The 22920-nt window shown below is 40.8% G+C and overlaps 1 protein-coding gene across 1 annotated transcript in view; it reads left to right on the top strand.

Annotated features, from left to right (window-relative positions):
• The first annotated feature begins 1433 nt into the window (after positions 1-1433).
• COLEC12 (collectin subfamily member 12) overlaps positions 1434-22920 on the top strand; it is a 105606-nt gene continuing 84119 nt past the window's right edge. The window contains exon 1 of the mRNA XM_065398317.1: positions 1434-1542. Within this exon, the coding sequence (XP_065254389.1) occupies positions 1434-1542 (109 nt within the window). The remainder of the gene's footprint in view (positions 1543-22920) is intronic.

Genomic DNA, 22920 nt, shown 5'->3' with positions numbered 1-22920 from the left:
GAACTGCTGGCTTAGCCTCCCCCTTTCACGTTTACACAGCTAGCTCCCAGAATCCCAGAGTAGGTTTTATTCACTTACAGGTTAAACCACTCAAAGCTTGTGTCCATTGATTTCAAAACTTGGTGCATACGCCCTTCATTTACACATTTGAAAATCCAAAACCTAGATAAGAGCAATTAGAAAGGACAGCCCTTACCTATTACCGCATTCATTCACGCCTTGAGAAGCTATACAAGGCTATAAACATCATTGCATGTCATTATATGGATCCCTACATGGGATTTAGAAAAGCTGCACAAAATGAATTTTACAGTTAAGGCTCTAGGGGGAGGATTTATTCATGTTGAACTCCAGAGTTTTAAAAAGGTTCAGTATCTTTTTTTTTTTTTTTTCAGGAAGACAGCACATTGTCCATACATTTCACTACATTTTTAGCAGGACACATTCTGAGCAGATTTCTGCCTATGTTTTCTTTGCAACATTAAAAAAGAATGTACCTAATGTGGTGAGAGCAAAGACTAAGAGTTGTGGGTTGAGGAAAGGTCCATTGTGTCCACAGATCAGCTGTATAGATATTGGCCTCCCAGACTGGTAGATAACACATGGGCTGCAGGTGCATGAATTATTCTATCTTCTAGGGTAACTGGGATAACTCTGACAAACACTGTTTACTAGCCGAGATAAAACAGCAAGAAGCCTGCCAGGACCTCAGTTGTTTCCCTCCTCCAGCGAGAGAAGGTGGTATGTGAAGAATACATCTGCTGCTGCCAGCACAGACCTAATGTGAAGCTTAAAAAAATATTGTTTGGAGGGTATGAGGATAGTTGGGTCCTCCTGCCTGTAGCTATATATGGGATGGTCAAGAAAGATATCTCATTTTGCCACCAAGCTCTTAATCATTAGATGGATTAAGTGAGAGCCATTGATACCATTGCGTCTACAGATTCTGGCTACGTGCCACTACTGGCCCCAAGTGTTTGTGTGTGTATGTGTAAAATATATTTTGCCCCGCATTGAAGCTGGTTTCCCTCGTTTTCCCCTTACATACAGCAAAGTGGGAATTTAGCCCCACGTTGCCTTCTCAATGTTTTCTGCTAACTTCTTTGGTTTGTGGCTAAGAGAAATCTTATTTTCCTACTAGCTTTTTGTTTGTTTGTGTTCCTTTCTTGTTTGATAGATGGAGATCTGGCAGTGCCATTTGATCAGCCTTTGAACTTTTGTAGCATGATCTGTGTGTTCTCAAACTGTTTAGCTGCTAGAGCTCACCATTACTGAGGGTCAGCAAATCTAATCAGCATACTTCAGTTAAAAAAAATGTGCTGTTTTAGAAGTTTGCAAGTTGCACTGCTTGTTCTTGAACCAACTCATGAAGAAGTTGCTAGCCGATTTCCAGTAAACTAGACCTACGTTTAATTCCCAGTGGCTTCTTTGAAATGTTTGAACTAGTATTACTGCAAGATGTGGCGGGAATCTGTAATTTATATGCTGCTTTCTTCTGCAGATGGAATAGCCAAAGCAGCCCTTTTGTCTTTTCAATTCAAGGTTTGTGTGATTAAACTTATAATTTTTCCATTCAGTTTCCTAGTCTTGAAATATTGTTTATTGCCATTCACTTGTAACAAAGAACCAGTACTTGCATTCTTTACATTCTGTATGTGTGTTGTTACTTTGAGGGGTTTTTTGAGATTAAAGTTCATGAAGTTTATTTTAATAAACTTATAATATTAATATTCTAATATTAATTCTAAAAGCAATCTTTAGAAAGTTGAGCATACTTGAGGTTTCAGGACTAGTTCTCAGTAATGACTTCTTGGGTTAGATTCAAATGGTGTAATAGGTACAATTCCACTCACTTCACTGGAGTTATACGTGCCTGTGCTAGGTGTGAAATGGTAATCACATTCGGAGAGTAAGTGAAGTGTTTTCCTTGTTTGTTATTGTTTTTTCATATATGAATTCCTATTTATCCAGGATTTTATACCATTCCCATCACTATGGTACCTTTCTAGGATTATTATGGTATGTCTTGTGTGGTTTTAAATGTGCTTCTGTTCTAAAAAAGTTGTAATCTGATGCACTGTATCTCACTGATTTCAGATCAGATTCATTCTATTTACCAGTAAATAGCTGGAAACATACCCTGGTATCTGAAAGTCAATCTGAGTTCTTTCTTTCTCATGAATCACCCATAATAAAGATTCTGCTAGCCAAACAATGCCTTGGGATATACTTGTGCAACCTTGTTGTCTGTAAATTCTATCTCAAATTACACCTGTGCACCCAATTGAAAGGTAACAGTATAACTGAGGATGTAATTGAAACTTTTTTTAAAGGCCAATCACTTCTTTCCATTAACTTCAGTGGGATTTGGATTAGGCCCTTATTTAGGAAGAGGATCACAATCTGCATTGATTTACACCTGGTGCAGTCCCATTGAAATAAATGAAGAATTGCCCCTTTCATCTCACACCATATCCTATCAGGAGCTTTTCTTCTTAAATATTGTATAACTGAAAATATTTTATAGTAATATGACATAGCTAGGAATTCAGCTACCACCCAGTCCTGGAATATATGAAGACATACACAAGCATTTTATAAATAATGTGAATAGCTGCAAAGTACTGACCTTCATTGTGCATATTCTAAAGTCTTGCAATAATAAAGTGAATTCCATTTTAGATTTTTTTTGTATCAAGTCACTTATGGGATTTAATAAAAGAGAGTCTCACTTGAAGTCCAATAATCCATCTTTTTGTCTAGAAGAATGGCTGGCTGGAAGAGAGCCTTTTGTCCTTTGAGATGACAATTTCACATTTACTAGTGCCTCTAAGAGCTGTAGTTGGACAGTTTTCTCTCTTGCAAAATATGCCACACATGTAGATATTATTCATGCATGTGGTAACAAGTAAATCAGAAGAGATTAGAAAACTATTTGGCATATTTTCTACGAGTGTGGGGGCTTAAGGCTTTTTTTTTTTTTTAAAGAATCTATTTCCTTTGATCATGTCCAATATCCCACCCCTTGTGTTTCTGATAATCGTGAGATATTTCAGCCTTTTAGAGGTCTGATGAAAGATATGGGCCAGGTGTTCAAAAGTGCATAGCATCCAGCAGCTCTAGCCCTATCTTTGTTTCTTACACAGTCTGCTGAAGGATCCTTCAATCTGCCCCTTGCCACTTGTTAACTGGGATGAAAGGATATACAGAATCCTAAGGTGTGGTAAAAACAGCTCTGCCTATCTTAGCTCCTCTGTTTTGTGCAGTGGTAAAGCTATGCCCTCTCAACTCCCTTCAGCAAAACAATCCTCTCTCCTCATTCCAATCCCTCTGAAAACCTCACTTGCAGCCCTAAAAAGTCAGTGAGTTTAAACACCTTTTTACTAGGGCTATCAAGTGATTAAAAAGATTAATCACTCTATTAATTGCACTGTTAAACAATAACAGAATACCATTTATTTAAATATTTTTGGATGTTTTCTACATTTTCAAATATGTTGATTTCAGTTACAACACAGAACACAGTGTACAGTGCTCATTTTATATTTTTGATTACAAGTATTTGCACTGTAAAAAAAACAAAAGAAATAGTATTTTTCAATTCACCTAATACAAGTACAGTAACTCCTCACTTAATGTTGTAGTTATGTTCCTAAAAAATGCAACTTTAAGTGAAACAATGTTAAACGAATCCAATTTTCCCATAAGATTTAATGTAAATGTAGGGGGTTAGGTTCCAAGGAAATTTTTTTTTTGGGCAGACAAAAGGCATTATATATTATACAGTACTGTACTGTGGTTGGGAAGTGCCCCAGCTTACCCCACACAGGCATAGCCCTCTGCGGGCAAGGACGTTGGGAAGCACCTTCGCAGTAACAGCAGCAGCTTCCCCAGAGAAGAACAGGCACCAACTTTGTCGGGGGATGCTCCAGGCCCGCCTCTTCCCGTCCCCAGTCCACTCCAGGCCCACCTCTTCCCACCCCCACTCCACCTCCTCTCTGGAGCACGCCGCATCCCCGCTCCTCCCCCCCAACCGCCGAAAGTCCTAAGTGCCGCCAAACAACTGTTTGGCAGTAGGGGAAGTGCTGGGAGAGAGGGGGAGGAGGCGGAGAAGAGGAACTTGTGCAATGCTCCTTTATAAAGTCGCTGCTCTTCCATAGAATCTTACAAGCAGTGGACAGAGCAGGCAGCCATACGATGTTATAAGGGAGCATTGCACAACTTTAAAGGAGCATGTTTCCTAATTGAGCAGCCAAGTAACTTTGAAACAAGGTTAAGCGGGAGGACATTAAGAGAGGAGTTACTGTACTGTAGTGCAATCACTTTATCATGAAAGTTGAACTTACAAATGTAGAATTATATACAAAAAAACTGCATTGTTTTATTTTTGAATGTAAAATTTTAGTCTCTGCAAGTCCACTCAGTCCTACTTCTTGTTCAGCCAGCCAGTCACTCAGACAAACAAGTTTGTTTACATTTGCAGGAGATAATGCTGCCCACTTCTTGTTTGCATTGTCACCTGATAATGAGAACAGGCATTCTCATGGCACTCTTGTAGCCAGCGTCGCAAGATATTTATGTGCCAGATGCGTTAAAGATTCATATGTCCCTTTATGCTTCAACCACCATTCCAGGGGACATGCATCCATGCTGATAGTGGGTTCTGTTCGATAACAATCCAAAGCAGTGTGGACCGACGCATGTTCATTTTCATTGGCTTAGTCAGATGGCACCAGCAGAAGGTTGATTTTCTTTTTTGGTGGTTCGGATTCAGTAGTTTCCGCATCGGAGTGTTGCTCTTTTAAGACTTCTGAAAGCATGCTCCACACCTTGTCCCTCTCAGATTTTGGAAGGCACTTCAGATTGGCTGAACAAAAAGTAGGACTGAGTGGACTTGTAGGCTCTGAAGTTTTACATTTTTTTTTGTTTTTGAGTGCAGTTATGTAACAAAAAAAAATCTACATTTGTAAGTTGCACTTTCATGACAGAGAATGCATTATGGTACTTGTATGAGGTGAATTGAAAAATACAATTTTATTATTTTTACAGTGCAAATAGTTATAATAAAAATATACACTTTGATTTCAATTATGACACAGAATACAATATATATGAAAATGTACAAAAACATTCAAAATATTTAATAAATTTCAATTGGCATTCTATTGTTTAACAGCGTAATTAAAACTGTGATTAATCATGATTAATTTTTTTGTTAATCGCATGAGTTAACTGCGATTAATCGACAGCCCTACTTTACACACTACTTGCTACCATACAAAAAAAGTCATAATAATGAATAATTGGCTGAAATAGAAACAGTGCTGTTATTGCAAAACCTGGTTGCAGATGTGATGTCACATCATCCGAATCATGAACTCAATCTTGGTCATTCCAGTTATGGTATTTCCATTGAAATTGTAATGAGTTTTGTGTGTGAAAGGACTGTAGAAAAGGGCACCTACTTTGTTGTTCTTGCTGATTGCTGCAAAATCAAGACAGTCCACATTAATCAGAAATGACAGCAATTAAGAATAATTGAGGCAGACTTTCTAACTCAGTGATTTCAGTTTTAATAAGGAGAAATCAGAGGGAGAAACAAGTGCCCTTCTTCACTAAGCTCTGAAGATCCATTTCTGGTGTCGAGACTCAGTTCATTAGAACAGGGAACTGGCAATATAGAGTAAAAGGAAGTCTAGTTTTCTGCTTGTTTTTATTTTTGTTTGCTTTCTTTAAACAAGTTGAATGTTTTGGGGGTTTTTTAGATTTCTTGTATTTTGAAGGCAAGTTCAGATGTCTTCATAATGTCCTAATGCAAGGACTCAAGACAATAGGACGTGTCTAGTATCCTATCTCAGTAATGGAAAAAAAGACCTTTTGCAGTCATGATTGGCCAAGTAGAACACTTTCACAAATTGCTTAGGCAAAATAGTAGTCTTGATTTTGAAAAGAAAAGTAATGAAGATATTAACAGGATTGCCTGTAGTGTTTGGGTTTATTTTTCCATTTCTAATTTTCTACATCTTAGAATTATAAGGACAGATTAATACCATATACATTAATATGAGACAGATAGATAAACTACACATGGTGGAGACAACTGTGTGATAAATTGCTACCTCACTACATTCTGCACACTAACCCAACTCCTGTGGGACCACTTCTAACATTCCAAACCAGTAAGCAGCTGCCAATAAAATAAAATAAAAACACCTGCCAGAGAATTATTTCCTCCTTCCCTCTCTCCCCGCTTCCCGGTGTGGATTTTCTCCCCTCAGTAACACAGGCCTAAATTCAGGGCCCACAGCAAGGAAGCCAAGTGGTAGGAATGGAAAGGATACCCCACTGCTGGCTGGGATGATCAGGATCTGCTGTTCAGCCTGTCCTCTCAGGAGGCCTTAGCACCTGGTAAGTGGAGGAGGCCATGGGATGTTCCTGCCCCACCCCAAGCAGATCTCCATATTCAAAAGTATCTCACTTACATGAGCTTTATTGTGCATACATGAGAATATGAACCAGTATGCCAAGTAGCCTATTTGCACAAAGTGTAAATAAAACTGTGAACCTAACTGTTAACTGCCCTATTTCTCCTCTAACATGCAATGATTGCTTTGTAAAACTATGCCTTATCACTATTTTACTTGATACAATCAAACTGATCTTATTTGTATTGTGATCACTTGATGTCAGTGAAGAGTTATAATGAACACGATCACAAGAAGGTCTCTTTTTAAAAGGAAGTGTATATTAGCAAGCAAGTAGGTTGATTCAGGTAAAGGCTTGAAAGCTTCCCTAGTCTTGAACCTGAGCTGCAGCCCTAGTCGCAACATCCATGCTGTTATTTTTAGCATGCTAGCCTGAGTGTCTCTACCCAGGCTGGAAGGCTGACTTCCAGCTGCTGAGAAGAGATACCCTTAGTGGCCACAGGTGAAGTCCTTCTAACGAGGCATACCATTTCCTTCATTTGAGTTTTCAAAATGTTGTGCATCAGATTCTCTGGACGTTAGCGCTTCCTGAACAAAGACAAATCAGCGACTAGCATTGTAGTTTGCAACCATAAGGAAATTTAGATTTCATTTCAAAGCACCTGTTCCTGCCCCCCTCACCCTTGTTACACAGGCCTCACCCCACTTACACTAGGGTAAAAGAACAGAATCAACCCCATCTAATCTTTTGGCTTATTCTGACAATCTTTATTTAAACCCCAGTTTGTATATTTTAAAATAATCAATTGTCATATTATTCGATCCCTCAGCCTGACTCTCACCTCTCCCACACATGTATTTGCTTTCTCTTTCTCTTGTACCTATCATAGGTCGCTTACCACGTTAAAAAAAACACACGTGTAATGAAAGAGTGTAACGCCGACAGACCCAGGTCATTGGCCAGCGGGATCAAATCTGGGACCTCTGGAGCTAAATAAATGAGCTAAAAGCCATATGGCACTTAGTTAAGGCTGTAGAGCAGACTCATTTTCTCTCTCTCTAAGTGGTCTCAGTGCCACTAGAGGGGACAGAACACCACACCAGGAGGCGTGTGGGTCACAGGAGCAAAAGTTTTATTTTTCCAAAGCCAAGTTAAAATCCAAAGCCACAGCTCCCTTTAAAACTGAAATCAGTCACCTACCTCCAAATATGAGGTAAGCCTCAAACCTGACAGGAAAAAAAAAGTTATATGGGGGATATTATCAAAAGCAAAACTGTGCCACAAAATCAAAACATCAGCAGCAAATGACACCTCATTAAACTAACAGGAACATATTGGTCTAATCTCCAGTTAAAAACAACTATTTAGTGCTTGTATGGCATTTTGAATATGTAAAGTTCTATAAAATAGTCCTATTCATCTCAGCGCAGAGGGAAACCTACAGAATGTAGAATAATTTACCCCCTACATTTGATATTCTCTTAATTTCTAATAGAGACTGGCTTAAACCCTGAATCATGAGGTTTAATACAACTTCCAAAGTTTGTTAGTATTAACTATTTGTAACTCTGGATATTTCTGCTATCCATATAAATGTCATTTTTGAATCTTGCATTTTTGGCCTGAATTAGATTCTGTGGCAATGAGTGTGTGACGGTGTGTGTATTTTTTTAAAACAAACCACTACACCAAACAGGAAGCAGTTAAGGAGTTGCTGTGAGCTCAAGTAGCCCATCCCAACACACCTGCAAGACATTTCAGGGCTGGAGGAAGAGTTCGAAAGAGGAGAAGCCCAGCTCAGTAGGAAGCAGGCCTAGGAGGATAGACTTCTAGTCCCCAGCACCCAGGGAGGGGCCTGATGGAGGGCAGAGCCCAGGACCATGCCTACAAACTTTCTGAGCACTGTGAGCAGGCCGGATTATAAACAGTTACCTCAAGACACTTTCTGGTAGTTAACTAGGGTGACAAGGTGTCCGGTTTCTGGTTGAAAAGGGACCCTGGGGCTCCAGTCAACACCGTCGACCGGGCTGTTAAAGGTTGGGTCTGCGGTGCTAAGGCAGGCTAGCCCCTACCTGTTCCTGGCCAATGGGAACCGGGGGGAGGGAGGGCGGTGCCTGCAGGTGAGAGCCGTGTGTGGAGCCTTCTGCACCCCGTCTAGTACCCAGACCTGCTGGCTGTTTCCGGGGCATGCGCAGCACAGTGCCAGGACAGGCAGGCAGCCTGCCTTAGCCCCACTGTGCCACTGACCAGGAGCCACCCAAGGTAAGCCCACGCCGCAACCTTGAGCCCCTGCTCCAGCCCTGAACTGCCTGCAAACCCAGAGCCCCCTCCTGCACCTCAAACCCCTCATCCCCGGCCCCACCCCAGAGCCCACACCCCCATCCCAGAGCCCCTCAGTCCCCTTGCCCCCCCAACCTAGATCCCCCTCCCATACCCTGATCCCCTCATCCATGGCCCCACCCCAGAGCCCACACCCCCATCCCAGAGCCCCTCAGCCCCCTTGCCTCCCCAACCTAGATCCCCCTCCCATACCCTGATCCCCTCATCCATGGCTCCACCCCAGAGCCCTCACCCCCTCCTACAGCCCAACCCCCTGCCTCAACCTGCAGCCCCCTCCCACACTCCAACTCCCTTGGCCCCACCACACAGCCTGGAGCCCCCTCCTTCACCAGAAACCCCTCATCCCTGGCCCCACCCCAGAGCCCTCACCCCCTCCTATACCCCAACCCCCTGCCTCAACCTGCAGCACCCTCCCACACTCCAAATCTCTTGACCCCATCCCCCAGGCTGGAGCCCCCTCCTGCGCCCCCAGCCAGAGCCCTCACCCCTTCCCACACCCCAACTCACTGCCCCAGCCCAGAACCCCCTCCCGCACCCTGAACCTCTCATTTCTGGCCTCACCCTGGAGCCCTCACTCCCTCCTGCACCTCAACCCCCTGCCCCAGCCCAGTGAAAGTGAGTGAGGGTGGGGGAAAGCGAGCCACCGAGGGAGGGAGAATGTAGTGAGTGGGGGGCATGGCCTTGGGGAAGGGGCGAGACTAAGGTGTTCAGTTTTGTGCGACTAGAAAGTTGGCAACCCGATAGTTAACCAGGTGACACTGAGCCAGACTGCAGCTTGCCCGACGTCCCCCTGAAAGAAGAGAGCCAGGTGGCACATTTGGGACTGGTTGGTTGTTTCTCTCTTCCTTGCCTTCATCTCTTTGTCCTCTGACTCCAGAAGGGGAGGGGGGTAAACTCCAGAGGAAATGGAGTTTCCGCCATTGGGCTTGTGATGCTAACCCCCCCCAACTTGGACAACAAGAGGTGAATGAGAACACAATCTCATCAGAGGGACGAGGCTCTTGACAGAGTCCCACAGTTCATGTGCACACTGTGTGGAAAAGTTTTTTTTGATCCACTCCCTTGCAATGTCATTGAATATCCCCTTATTCTTGCGTTGTGAGACTCTCTAAATCACTAGGCCCATGCACAATTTAAACCTTATTTTGAGGGTTAAAATGGGATTTAAGTGGTGAATGCGTCTTGTGCTGGCCTGCCACATGGGGCTGCATTCATCTTAAATTTCAAGTGCTATTCGTTTGTTTTTAAAAGGAAATAGCTTTGTTTAAAAGGACCAGAGCTCTAAAATACCTTCACTGTAAACACTAGAGCTGGTCAAAAATAGGATTTCCCCTCCCCCATCCCACAGGAAATTCCAATACTACAACATTTGTTTTTGTTTTGAATCAGGATGCAAAGTCAAAATATGGAATTTTTTTTTCACGGAACAGAGTTCAGAAAAATTTCAGTTTGGAAATGTCTAAATATTCTGTGTTGGTGTTTTCAGCTGAAATAAAATGTTTAGTCATTCCTGAATCAAAACGTTTAGTCTGACACTGAACTGCATCCACTGGAACTGCCACAGTCCCTCATGGGAGATGTAGTTCAGGTGCATCATGCCGCCATTTGCCTGTAAGGGCCAGACTTCCTGGCCAGACTAACATGATGCATCGCAGCTGTTTAGCCAGAAATGTTTGTCTGGTTCAACAAACAAAAATGTTTTGATTCAGGACAGCCTGAAACAAAACATTTTGTTTCCATTTTCCTGATAGAAAATAAAATCTGCAAGATCAGAACTTTTCTGCTGAAAATTTCAATTTTGCAGTAACTATATTTTTCTATTGAAAAAAGTTTGACAGAAAATTTCTGACTAAATCTAGTAAACACTTACTTCTAAAAGGCACCTGGTTTCTTTGTGGTTTAATTATTAGCAGGTTGCTCTAAAATTATTGTAGAATTACACTCTGAAATGATTTATACAGCCTGTGTTTCTCAGATGCATAAAGAAACTGAAAATGACTTCAGTGATTTGTCTGGAGTTAATGATTGTTCCCTTTCCAGTGTTTGAGTGAGATCTCTATACTTCTTTACTTTCTCTTATCTTTTATACCTGAGGAAATGGTTAAACTGTCAGTTAACTTCAGCCTCCATGGGTTAACACCTTTCATTTAAAAAAAATATAATGTCCCATATAAAATCCAGAATATTTACCATTACTCATTATTTATATGTTAAGCTGGAGTTGGGTGGGAAAAGGTTTTCTTATCTCACAAATATTTTCAAGAGTCTGAAAATTTTTACTGTATCTAATCAGGAGATAAAGTCAATCTCAAACTTCCATGAACCAAAAAAGCAAAAATATTTTGGGTCATGTCAATCAAAATGTTTCACTTTTATTTTGAACTTTAATATTTTTTCATTCTCAATAGCTTAAATTTCAAAACATAAAGTTGTTTTGAACTGGAAAACCACAATTGTTTTGTTTAGAAAATGTTGAAACATGTTTTGACAATTTTTTTTTAAAATTCAAAAAATGTTCAATTTGATGCTTTCTTCTTTCATTTTGCTTTGTCTACGGTTTTTGTTTTTGGTTTTTTGTTTTTGTTTGTTTTTGCAGCCATTGTGTCCAGCTCTACTTGTACATCAGGGCAGTGAGAGTCTTTATGTGCTGATAGTAGTATTGTAGTTAGGTTTTATAATCTGGAATTATGCATAAGGGCATTTCAATAAGAGACTTTAGTGCTTTGTAAAGCAGAGTGAGAACATCAGGACTAAATATCCAACTGTCACCTGTGCAACCTGATGATAGCCTCAACGAAAATATGTAGACACCTAATGCTACTGCTACTCCCAGATTCTCCCACAACACACACAAGTGGTCAGACAGATCCATAAAGGAAAACTGAATCTGGGCGCTACAATGAAATGTGTTTATAATTGTAGCATAATTCATACCACAGCCTCAGAAAACACCTTACCGCTAATTAACATCTCTGGCCCTGATTCTGATCTTACATCATGCTTGTTCTTCTAAGGAGTCACTCCTGATATATACCAGCATAAGTGAGATCTGAATCAGGCCCTTTGTGAGCAAGTTCAGATAAACTCGGCAGTTTTATTTATATATAATATTCTATTGGTGGAATGTATTGGTAGTTGGGGGTGGGCGGGCATAATCTCTCCAGAACAGGAGGATAATGTTGTTGCTGAGAGGATCTAAAACCTGCTGAAGATGGAATCTGTTGAAATTCCATTTTTACCATGATGAAAGAAGAGGTGTACCATTATTGCACTTTCTGGTATTGAACTTATTCTGTTTATCATGTGAAAATTATTGCACTGGCCAGGTTTGATTGATCTATTATATGTTCACACCAAAGTGCTAAATTCCATGTGGTAAAACCATTTTCAGTAGAAATAAATGAACAGTGACTTTCATAATAAAGGAAGAAAGTAACAAGTGAGATTTGACTCTGTCATGCAATTCCTTCTGACAGAATCCAGGATGTTCAGAATTAAGGCTGCAATTTTGGGCTAAATTCAGTCTTGTGTAAATGGGCACATGTCCAAGTGAAATCAAGGGGCATCTGCCTGAGCTAAGCACACTTGGGTCCCTATAATTGATCCATGGATCTGAAAATTGTTAAAAGGGAAAAAAATAGTTTTTCATTTTTAATTTGAATGTAATACAACTAAATATCACCTGTTATATAAAATATACTCCACAGATTTGGAATTTTTATGTAGTTTATTGTGGTAGTTTGGTATTAAGCAATTTCTGGAAAGAAACTTTCCATCTGCCATATCCTCCATAGTCAGATGCTCATTGCGTTTCCCTTTCTTCGACAGGCTGCCACACAGGAAAGTTTAGCATCAGACTTTCCTGTTGGATTTCATTGATTATCACAGTTTTCTAGGAATCGCCGGCAGGTATCTTGGCAACTGTTGCTTTGTGACCATTTACCATTATTACATTCCTCCTCAGACCTAGTCCTGGGTAACACCGGTGTGACAAAGAGCACAGCTCTTTTGGTGAGCCCTGTGAAGAGTCCTGCAGCCCTGGTGCATCCTGCCCCAGAACAGCCCAGAGATGGAGGCCTGGCTGAGCCAGAGTGTGACCGGGGGTTTGATGAGTTAAATTGCCAGTAAGATTTTAGAGTCAGGTCAGAGCGGTGCTCCCAAATGGGAGCTAATCAGTTGTAGCTGATCCTTCTTAATCTTAACATATTTAAGAGGGGTTTGGTTACTCCCAGGTCAGAGAGATGTGTTTGTGCTGACCAAAAGCCAGGAGAGACAGCTCTTGGGAAACAAAAGTATTACCTTTGGTGTTTTATAATTTTCTGTTTTGTGTGCGGTATTCATTGTGTGTATGTGAATAAAGAGTATAGCAGCCAGAGACTCTCAATTTTTGTGGTTTTGGTTGGAGAAGAATGTAAACCCAAGCTCGGGTTTTCCTTTTCTCAGATCTGGGTCTCCATTAAACTCTTGCTAGGCATTCTGACCCTTCCACAGAAAGAAATGACCACCTGATTTAGTTCACCTAACCTACTTTGTCCAGTGTTAAGCTCTTGCCCACTAGCAACTTTCTATCATTGTGAAGTAAATATAGCTACACAATGAGGGAGAATTCATTGTGCTGTACCACTGACTGGCAGTTATTGAAATATGACCCTGAGCTACTAATTTTTTGCATCTCTCCCCCACCTTTGCAAAGTATTCTCATGGTGAAAAAAAACTTGGAGGAAAATAGTCATAGGACACACATCAGCCTGGTCATGGAAAGGAATTTTGGATTCTTGAAAACGTAGTACAGGTGGCCATCCTGAAGCTAATGTAACTTCAATAATCCATGATCTCTTCCAGCTGTTAGCACGTGTATCTTGGTGTTATAATCACCTCAGTGTGCACTCCTCATTCTTCAATTTATGGCACACTGCTTTAGCTATTAGATCATTGACAGAGAGAACAAACCTTCTTTCTAAGACCTGGATTTAATTATAGATAGTTCAATGGGGTTCTGTCTGTTCAAAACATGTTACGTGTATCACAAGTTACCAAGGTGCACAGAGCTGGATGGCAAAGATAGGAAGGCAAGAGCTGATGCACAATAGAGACTACTGCTGGCAGAGAAATGGTCTGGCTGACATACTCTGCATGGTTCATTAATTTTGGCTTAAATTCCCTGCAGATATGAGGTAGAAACAGTGAAACTAAGCTGGAGGGGTTGACCAGTTACTTAGAGCAACTGGCTGGCAAGATGACAAGAAGAGACTTTTGCCGTCACTATTTAGCATGCCCATGATTTAAGGACTAGGTTTCATTTCATAGGATTTCTTTTGTGTGTTATCAGAAGGAAGGATGTGAAATTTCCAGGGAATTCTTTGAGCTGTATAACCAAATGGTAAGAGCAGATGTGATCCGTATGCTCCAAGCATTCTCTTAGCACAAACTCTTGTTTTGAAGGAAGCTTTCTGTCAATGAATGGAACAATACCTCCTATTTTCTCTGTCAGAAAGTCCCAGGGGTCATATGAGACTCGGGTGACCAGACAGCAAATGTGAAAAATCGGGATGGGGGTGGGGGGTAATAGGAGCCTATATAAGAAAAAGATCCAAAAATCGGGACTGTCCCTATAAAATCAGGACATCTGGTCACCCTATATGAGACCCAGTCCTGCAAAGTAGGGAGAGACCATTAACTTACACACAACAAGCAACTTACATCACAGTTTGTCACTGATGAATTTAGTCCTTCAGGTGCCTTCATGAAAGACCAGTGTTAGTCTCTGGCCATAATTTAGCCTTGTCAATGAAATTTGCCCCAGGCCTGTAATACTGGACAGATTTCCCTTTAGTATTTCGAAACCTATAAAAATAGAATGACTGTGTAGATGAGTGAGGTGGGACAAAAAACCTCTAACCTTAGAAATAGGGGGCCAAATGCACCACTCTGTTGTTCTAGCTTTTTTTCCAGAGTAACTCCACTGACTGACTACTATGGCATTATGCCAGCATAAAACAATAGTAACATTGTGATGAGTCAGGCCCAAAAGCATTCCACTTTTCAATCGCATGCACTATCCCTCATCTTCCTTCTTTTTCCACTTTCTCCGGCTTGAAGTTGAGGCTTGCTACTGCAGATAGCAAATTGTTCAGAAAGGCATCCTATTTTGCTTGTTAGCCAAAAACATTACTTTCAGGTTTTTGGTAATACTGCACATTCATGACAGAAAAAGATTGTAAAATTTAGGGCTACCGGCCACAAATGCTGAATATAGCAGTGATGAAAACAGAAATACGTACAGAATTAGGAAAGCACTCTGATATTTTTTATCAGAACAACTTGCCTAAAATTGTTTCTACATTTGCAAATTTTTAGTTTTGTCCTGGGATTTCAAAACAATAAGAGAATTTTCTTTGAGGAATTATTTTTCATAAAAGACAGTCCCACCTGCAACATATATTAAAGGAATGGAAATGCTCAGTTGCATTTTAAGGTAAATGGTCAGCAAAAATCTTTGGCATCAGATTCCTTAAAAGCTCAAAGTGGATAACTTTTTTTTTTAATTCGCAATGTTTTTGTTCATATGTCTGGTTTCATTAATAACCTGCATATTCATTAACAAAGTAAGCAAAAACAGACAAATGTTTGATCCAATTTTAATAAAATGCTGTTTCATTAAAATAGTAATATTTAGCTGCTGTGTAGCACTTTTCAGTATTGTATATCTCAAATTGTTTTTCTGAGGAGGATAAATATAATTAGCCCCATATTACAGACAGGGACTCTGTAGCACAGAGAGAAGTGGCTTGCTTAAAGTCACATAGCAAGTCGTGCCTAGTTAGGAGCCTTCTTAAAAAAAAAAAAGGATGGAGAGTAGGTTGAGCTATATATACAGGGAAGGAAGTGGGTCAGGCAGTCATGATTCTATTCTAACTCTGTCATGGAATGCCTGTTTCGCTGTGGGAAAGTCACTTATCTCTGTCCGTTTCCTCATCTTAAAAATAAAGATAATGAGACTTACCTAGCTTACAGGGCCTTTTTAGGCTTAATATGGCTGTGCACCTCTGAGACAGTGCTGATCACAAAGCCCAGGACAAAGTCTGTTGTAGCTGGGGTCAAAGCATTCTTAGTTGAGAGGATCTGGCTATGGAATTAACAACCAGAGGAGATTAGGCAAAGGTGGAGTCTAACAATGTTTAGGAATGCTGCAAAACCTTCCTTGTTGGAAAAAGCCTTTCACCCCTAGCAAGAATTGCACTTGCATTGTTGATACCCCCATCTATTCAAGCAAAGCTCCTACCCACCCACCCACCCAAAAATGGAATCAAACACAAACAAATCAACCAAATGAACAAGCAAAAAACCCTACCCAGAGTTTTTAACCCTGAAAAGGGAAAAGTGCCAGGGACTTCATGAAGCCCTCTAAGAACTCCATTGTTACTGTTTTACATGGAAGACGCTTAGCTACTATGGTCACACAAAGATAGATATAGGTCAATTTTGTTGAAATCCTTGGGTGCAAGGGCCTATAGAAATGCAAATTCTCTCTTTATTTTGTGGTTGCAAAAATTGTGTGACCAACTTTCACTGTGGTTAGGTAGCTATAGATAACTATTTTTTCTACATTATATATTTAGTAATCTTAAAAACATCTATATAAGAGCAAGAATGCTCAGGCAGCATCCTACAGGGTCAACTGGATGCACAGAAATGCAGTCGACAGGGCGTGCGGGGAGAAAGTTTTAAATAAATACACAATAAAAAGACCACATTGGATCTCACAGGATGCCACTGTCTAACACTACAGCAGGACCCTTTCTGGTCCACAACACCACCACCACCTCCTATTCACTCTAGCATCACATTCCTCTCACAGCTCAGCACAGATTCAGGTAGAGTCCCATGAGCATAAAGGTCGCTGCCCTTTGGCAAACTTTGACAATGGTGTAGTGGAAAGGGGAGGCGAGGAGGAGGCTCTCCTTCCAGGAAATTGCCTGCTACTCCCTTGTCTCTGAGATTTAAATGTTGGCCTCTGCAAAAAATTGTGTATATATTTGTCTACAGAAATACAGTGGGTAATTGTGCATGCAAAAAAGAGGCAATTTTTTTTTCTTTTTGCAAGCAGAAAATGCATTCTGAGCATGTAAAAGTCCTTTTTTGTGCAAACAGAAGGCTGACATACACAGGAGTTTCTCATGAAAGTTTTGTAGAGCAGAAAATAGCCATATGCAGTTGCAAGTTTGGCCCTGTGTGACAGTTAATGGAACATTCAGATGTGTTGTGATATATTACTTGTCATTGTCACCTATACTTGATTCTGACTGGACTGATCTTGCTTATACTACTGTTAGAGACATAGGTACTGACTCTGTGGGTGCTCCAGCTAGGGTGACCAGATGTCCCAATTTTATAGGGACAGTCCCGATTTTTGGGTCTTTTTCTTATATAGGCTCCTATTACCCCCCACCCCCTGTCCCGATTTTTCACATTTGCTGTCTGGTCACCCTAGCTCCAGCTGTGGAGCACCCACAGAAAAAAAAATTGTGGAGCCAGCGCCTCCTGCCCACCGGCGGCCCCGCCGGTCAACTTCTCCCCCTCTCAGTGTCTCCCACCCACTGTGATCAGCTGTTCTGTGGTGTCAGGAGGGGGGAGAAGGAGTAGGAGCAGGGAGGGGGCGCACTTGGGGGAGGGCGTGGGAAGAGGTGAGGTGGGAAAAGGCAGGTTGGGGTGGAGTTTGGGGGAAGGGGTGGAGTCAGTGGGGGCAGGGCCTGGGGCAGAGTGGGGGTGGGAAGAGGCAGGAGTTTGGGGGAAGGGGTGGAGTGGGGGAAGAGCCTGGGGCGGAGTGGGAGTTGAACACTCCCAGGGCAAGGAGGAAGCCGGCGCCTGTGGTTAGAGGTGAGTTGAACCCAGAATTTGGAATCTTAGCTTCTTTACATTTCAGGAAGGAAAGGGTCAGGTTTCAAGATTGGATCAGAATCAGCCTTTAAAACTTTGATTCTAGGTTAGAGCCACATCTGGAAGAATCCTATTTTCTGTGTCCAGTTTGGAGAAAGCTAAAATCTTAAAACAGTGTCTGCTCTCATGACATTTATGCAATTCAAAATGCCAGAAAACTCATAAGATAGTGAAATTTTGTCATAATCAAACCCAAATCTCATTTTTAGCTCTCTTTTGACCATGATTTGGTCTCTCAAGTGTAATCAGACTAAACACCTTGGTACATCTCCGGCCACTATGAACATTACAAGTGCAAAAGTTTGTTTTTGAATTGCGGGGGTGAGGAGGCTCAAATGAAGCCCACATTGCGTGTAAAACGTATTTAACAAAACTGTGGAACAACTACATTCTATATTATACTAACTGAAAAAGTCTATAGTGAAGACACCTACATGACATTTGCATATATATATATTAGTCAGAAAATCAATACTACTATTTGCAATAAGGAGCCTTGCTTTCAGACAACACCCTTAACCTTCAAAGCCACACAGGCTGCAGATATTTTCTAGGCAGCAGGTTGACCTATTCAGAAGACAATTTGGCCTACTTTGCAGGGGCACAGTCCTCGTGCTCAAAACCCAGCACACCCAGGAGCTAAGAAGCTGTGGGTAAAGTAGAACTCCTGGAAATTAGTTTCACAGCTCCCTAACCTGACTTGCCCCCTGTCCCTGGTTGGGATCCCCAAAGCTACCCTAGCTGGAAGACTAGAATAATGCATGCCTGGCTCCAAGATGGGGAGAAAAACAGGCCCCAACCGCTTATATATCAAGTTAGAGATAACTTCTGGCAGTGAGGGAAGTGCAACTCTTCTGATGCTGATTTGAGTGGAGGGAGGGAGAATCTTTCCTTAAATTACTATAGAAGAAGTATGGGATCTTCATCCATCCTATGGCTATTGTGTGGGGATCCCCCTGATTGTCAGAATGAGTGGCTCCTCTCAGCTTCCACACTGCTATGTGGTTTGGACAACCTTTGGGGAAATCTTTGGTCTAATGGCTAGCTTCATAATGGAGCTCAATCAACCAAAGAAACATCTTAATCCCACATAGCCTTTTAAAAAATCTTCCTTGGTTGACATCCAGGATAGTTCCAGGAAAGAGGAAGCCTTGAGTGGCCAGGTAGTTCCCAAAATCATAGAATCATAGATATATAGGACTGGAAGGGACCTTGAGAGGTCACCTAGTCCAGTCCCCTGACCTCATGGTAGGACTAAGTATTATCTGGACCATCCCTGACAGGTGTTTGTCTAACCTGCTCTTAAAAATCTCCAATGATGGAAATTCCACAACTTCCCTAGACAATTTATTCCAGTGCTTAACCACCCTGACAGGAAGTTTTTCCTAATGTCCAACCTAAACTGCCCTTGCTGCAATTTAAGCCCATTGCTTCTTGTCCTATCCTCATAGGTTAAGGAGAACAATTGTTCTCCTTCTTTCTTGTAACAACCTTTTATGTACTTCAAAACTGTTATCATGTCCCTCCTCTTCCCCCCTCTGCCCTCCCACCCTCCGGTTTCTCTTCTCCAGACTAAATAAACCCAGTTTTTTCAAACTTCCCTCATAGGTCATGTTTTCTAGACCTTTAATCATTTTTGTTACTCTTCTCTGGACTTTCTCCAATTTGTCCAAATCTTTTCTGAAATGTGGCACATAGAACTGGACACAATACTCCAGCTGAGGCCTAATGAATGTGGAATAGAGCAGAATTACTTCTTGTGTCTTGCTTACAACACTCCTGCTAATACATCCCAGAATTATGTTTGCTTTTTTTGCAACAGTGTTATACTGTTGACTTATGTTTAGCTTGTGATCCACTATGACCCCCAGATTCTGTGCACTTTCTACAGTATTCCTTCCTAGGCAGTTATTTTCCATTTTGTATGTGTGTAGCTGATAGTTCCTTCCTAAGTGGAGCACTTTGCATTTGTCCTTATTGAATTTCATCCTATTTACTTCAGACCACTTCTCAGTTTGTCCAGATCATTTTGACTTTTAATCCTATCTTCCAAAGCACTTGCAACCGCTCCCAGCTTGGTATCATCCGCAAACTTTAGAAGTGTAATCTCTATGCCATTATCTAAATCATTGATGAAGATATTGAACAGCCCCAGACCCAGAACCGATCCCTGCGAGACCCTACTGGATATGCCCTTCCAACTTGACTGAACTACTGATAACTATTCTCTGGGAACAGTTTCCCAACCAGTTATGCACCCACCTTATAGTAGCTCCATCTAGATTGCATTTCCCTAAATTGTTTATGAGAAGGTCATGAGAGACAGTATCAAAAGATTTACTAAAGTCAAGATATACCACATCTACTTTCCCCCTATCCACAAGGCTTGTTACCATGTCAAAGAAAGCTATTAGGTTGGTTTGATACAATTTATTCTTGACAAATCAATGCTGACTGCTATTTATCACCTTATTATCTTCTAGGTGTTTGCAAAGTGATTGGTTAATTGTTTGTTCCATAAATTTTCTGGGCACTGAAGTTACGCTGACTAGTCTATAATTCCCCAGGTTTTCCTTATTTTCCTTTTTATAGATTGGCACTATATTTACCCTTTTCCAGTCTTCTGGAATCTCTCTCGTATTCCGTGACTTTTCAAAGATAATTGCTAGTGGCTCAGTTATCTTCTCTGTCAGCAACTTGAGTATTTTAGGATGTATTAAGGCCCTGGGGACTTGAAGACATCTAACTTGTCTAAGTAATTTTTAACTTGTTCTTTCCCTATTTTAGTCTCTGATCCTACCTCGTTTTCACTGGCATTCACTATGTTAGACGTCCAGTTGCTACTAACCTTTTTGGTAAAAACTGAAACAAAAAAGTCAGTTAACGCTTCTGCCATTTCCACATTTTCTGTTATTGTTTCTCCCACCCCCATTGAGTAACGGGCCTACTCCGGTCTTTGGTCTTCCTATTGCTTCTAATGTATTTGTAGAATGTTTTCTTGTTACGCTTTATGTCTCTAGCTAGTTTAATCTCGTTTTGTGCCTGGGCCTTTCTAATTTTGTCCCTGCATACTTGTGTTGTTTATATTCATCCTTTGTCCAGCCTAAACTGCTGTAATTTAAGCCCACTGCTTGTTGTCCTATCCTCAGAGGTTAACGAGAACAATTTTTCTCCCTCCTCCTTGTAACAACGTTTTATGTACTTGAAAACTGTTCTCAGTCTTCTCTTTTCCAGACTACATGGTTTGAAGGGGGAGGAGGGAGAGGATACCATCTTGAAATAGGGAGGAACCATTGTGGCAATGTCACCCAGAAAGGCCACTGGGCAAGCAGCAGTAGCGGATGTATATCTGCTGGATAGGGCCTTAATGTCTGTGTTTGTAGCTGCAGTTAGCTACCCTGAACTGTCCTGGCACATGATGCCAGCAGAAGGTCTAAAAGGCTTTGCTATGTAAATGAAAGAACCCGGAGCAATGTTTCACAGTTACACAGTAAAATAATAAAAGTGCAAGCTGAAATTTCAGAATTAGTAGGGGACTATTTTTGGCTTTCTCAGAGACAGCATCTGTAGATAATCAGGCAGAAGCCTTTCCATAAAACAACACTGAAAAACCTCAAAGAGCATTTAGAGTCTGCAACATTTAAACAAGATTTTTAACCCATAGGGAAGCCAAAATCAACACAATGCTTCCTGCACATAAAAGCCTGGAATTTCATAGCAGTGTGGGGGCAATAAATGACTATCACATTTCCCTCCTTTTTAAAGCTAAATACTCTTCAGTGTTGATATGAATATTGGTGGAAAAGAACCAGGATTGTATGTTATGTAAGAGTTGGTTGAAGCATTAAACATTGCAGACTACATGCTAATTAGAGAAGAGCCTATGCCGCTAAATTGAGTCCTGAAAATGGATATCCGCCTAGATTAAAACTTCTCCAAAGAAAGACCAAGGGGTATTGGATCCAGTGTTCCAGTTCAGATTTAATCTTTTAGTGCTGGGTCTGAACTCTGAGGTTCATGAACTCTTGGTTCATCTGTGCCCTTCCAGTCCAGGCCCATCTGTAATATAAATAGAAAAGAGTGAATAATGTACCTTGGGAATTATATCTTTTTAAAAAAAAAAGATGAGAGCATGATGACTAACAGCTGTGAAGCAGGTTGGATAACTAGTTATTTCAAGGTAATGTAACTAAGTTAGTCAATCAATTATTGTTTAGCTTTTACCTTCACAATTGGACACATGCTATAATTTGTACGTTAAAAACTTCACCCACAAAGCACTGACTACATGAAAGTAGTATTAAACACAAATTATAGTTCAGGTTAGGGATGGTATATTTTTGTCATTTCACGTTTCTTTTCAATTCTTCTAACCAGAGAAAAGAATCTAGACCATAAAGCTGGATACCCTTAATTACTTTGAATAATGACCAGCATATCAGGTCTACTTGCTCTCCATCGATAGCCTTTTTGGTTTTTAACTCATCTTTGAATGAATATCTTATTATGTAGTGAGACATGCTCCCAATATTGCCCTTACCACAGTCCTAACTCATATTCTGTGTGAACCCAGTAGTTTGTCCATAACTAAGTCTGAAAATAGTCCTGGATAAAAATTAGTACTGTATGTAAGATGTGTAAACAGAAGAATCAGGCTCTTGGGAATTAGGAAGTTATATTGTTTATAGGTAACTGGCTGCCTTTCTAACAGATAGTGTTTAAATAATTACAACCTTATTTCATACCTGTGAAGCCATTGTGCAGAGTAGGTAAAACTTTTCAAACAAACGTATAATGAGAGAGAGCATTTGCTGCTTATTTACCTATATGGTTAGTTTCAGTTCATATTTCTTGAAGTATAATTTAGAGTAACTAATTGTCTAATTTCCCACAAGAGGTAGACTATGTCTCCTTCCAGGTCATGCACCATTACTAAAGGGTTATGTAGTGAAAGCCTCGAGCTAATAGCATGGCCAAACTGCCCTTATACTGTTTCTAATTTTCTCTAACGATTGAAAGATTTATTTGATATCCTCAGAGGCACCATTACAATATGAAAAAAAATCAACATTGTTCACATGCAGAATCCAAACAGAATGAGTGTTAAAAATGCCTTGTTGATTGTGTAATAATCATGGTTCAGATTTATGTACAGACCATCATAAAAATGCTGAGTTTACCTAACTTCATCCATCATAATATATTTCCTCTACCCTC

The sequence above is a fragment of the Emys orbicularis genome, chromosome 2 (assembly GCF_028017835.1).
Source record: "Emys orbicularis isolate rEmyOrb1 chromosome 2, rEmyOrb1.hap1, whole genome shotgun sequence".
Lineage (NCBI taxonomy): Eukaryota > Metazoa > Chordata > Testudines > Emydidae > Emys > Emys orbicularis.
This window is presented reverse-complemented; position numbering and strand designations above follow the sequence as displayed.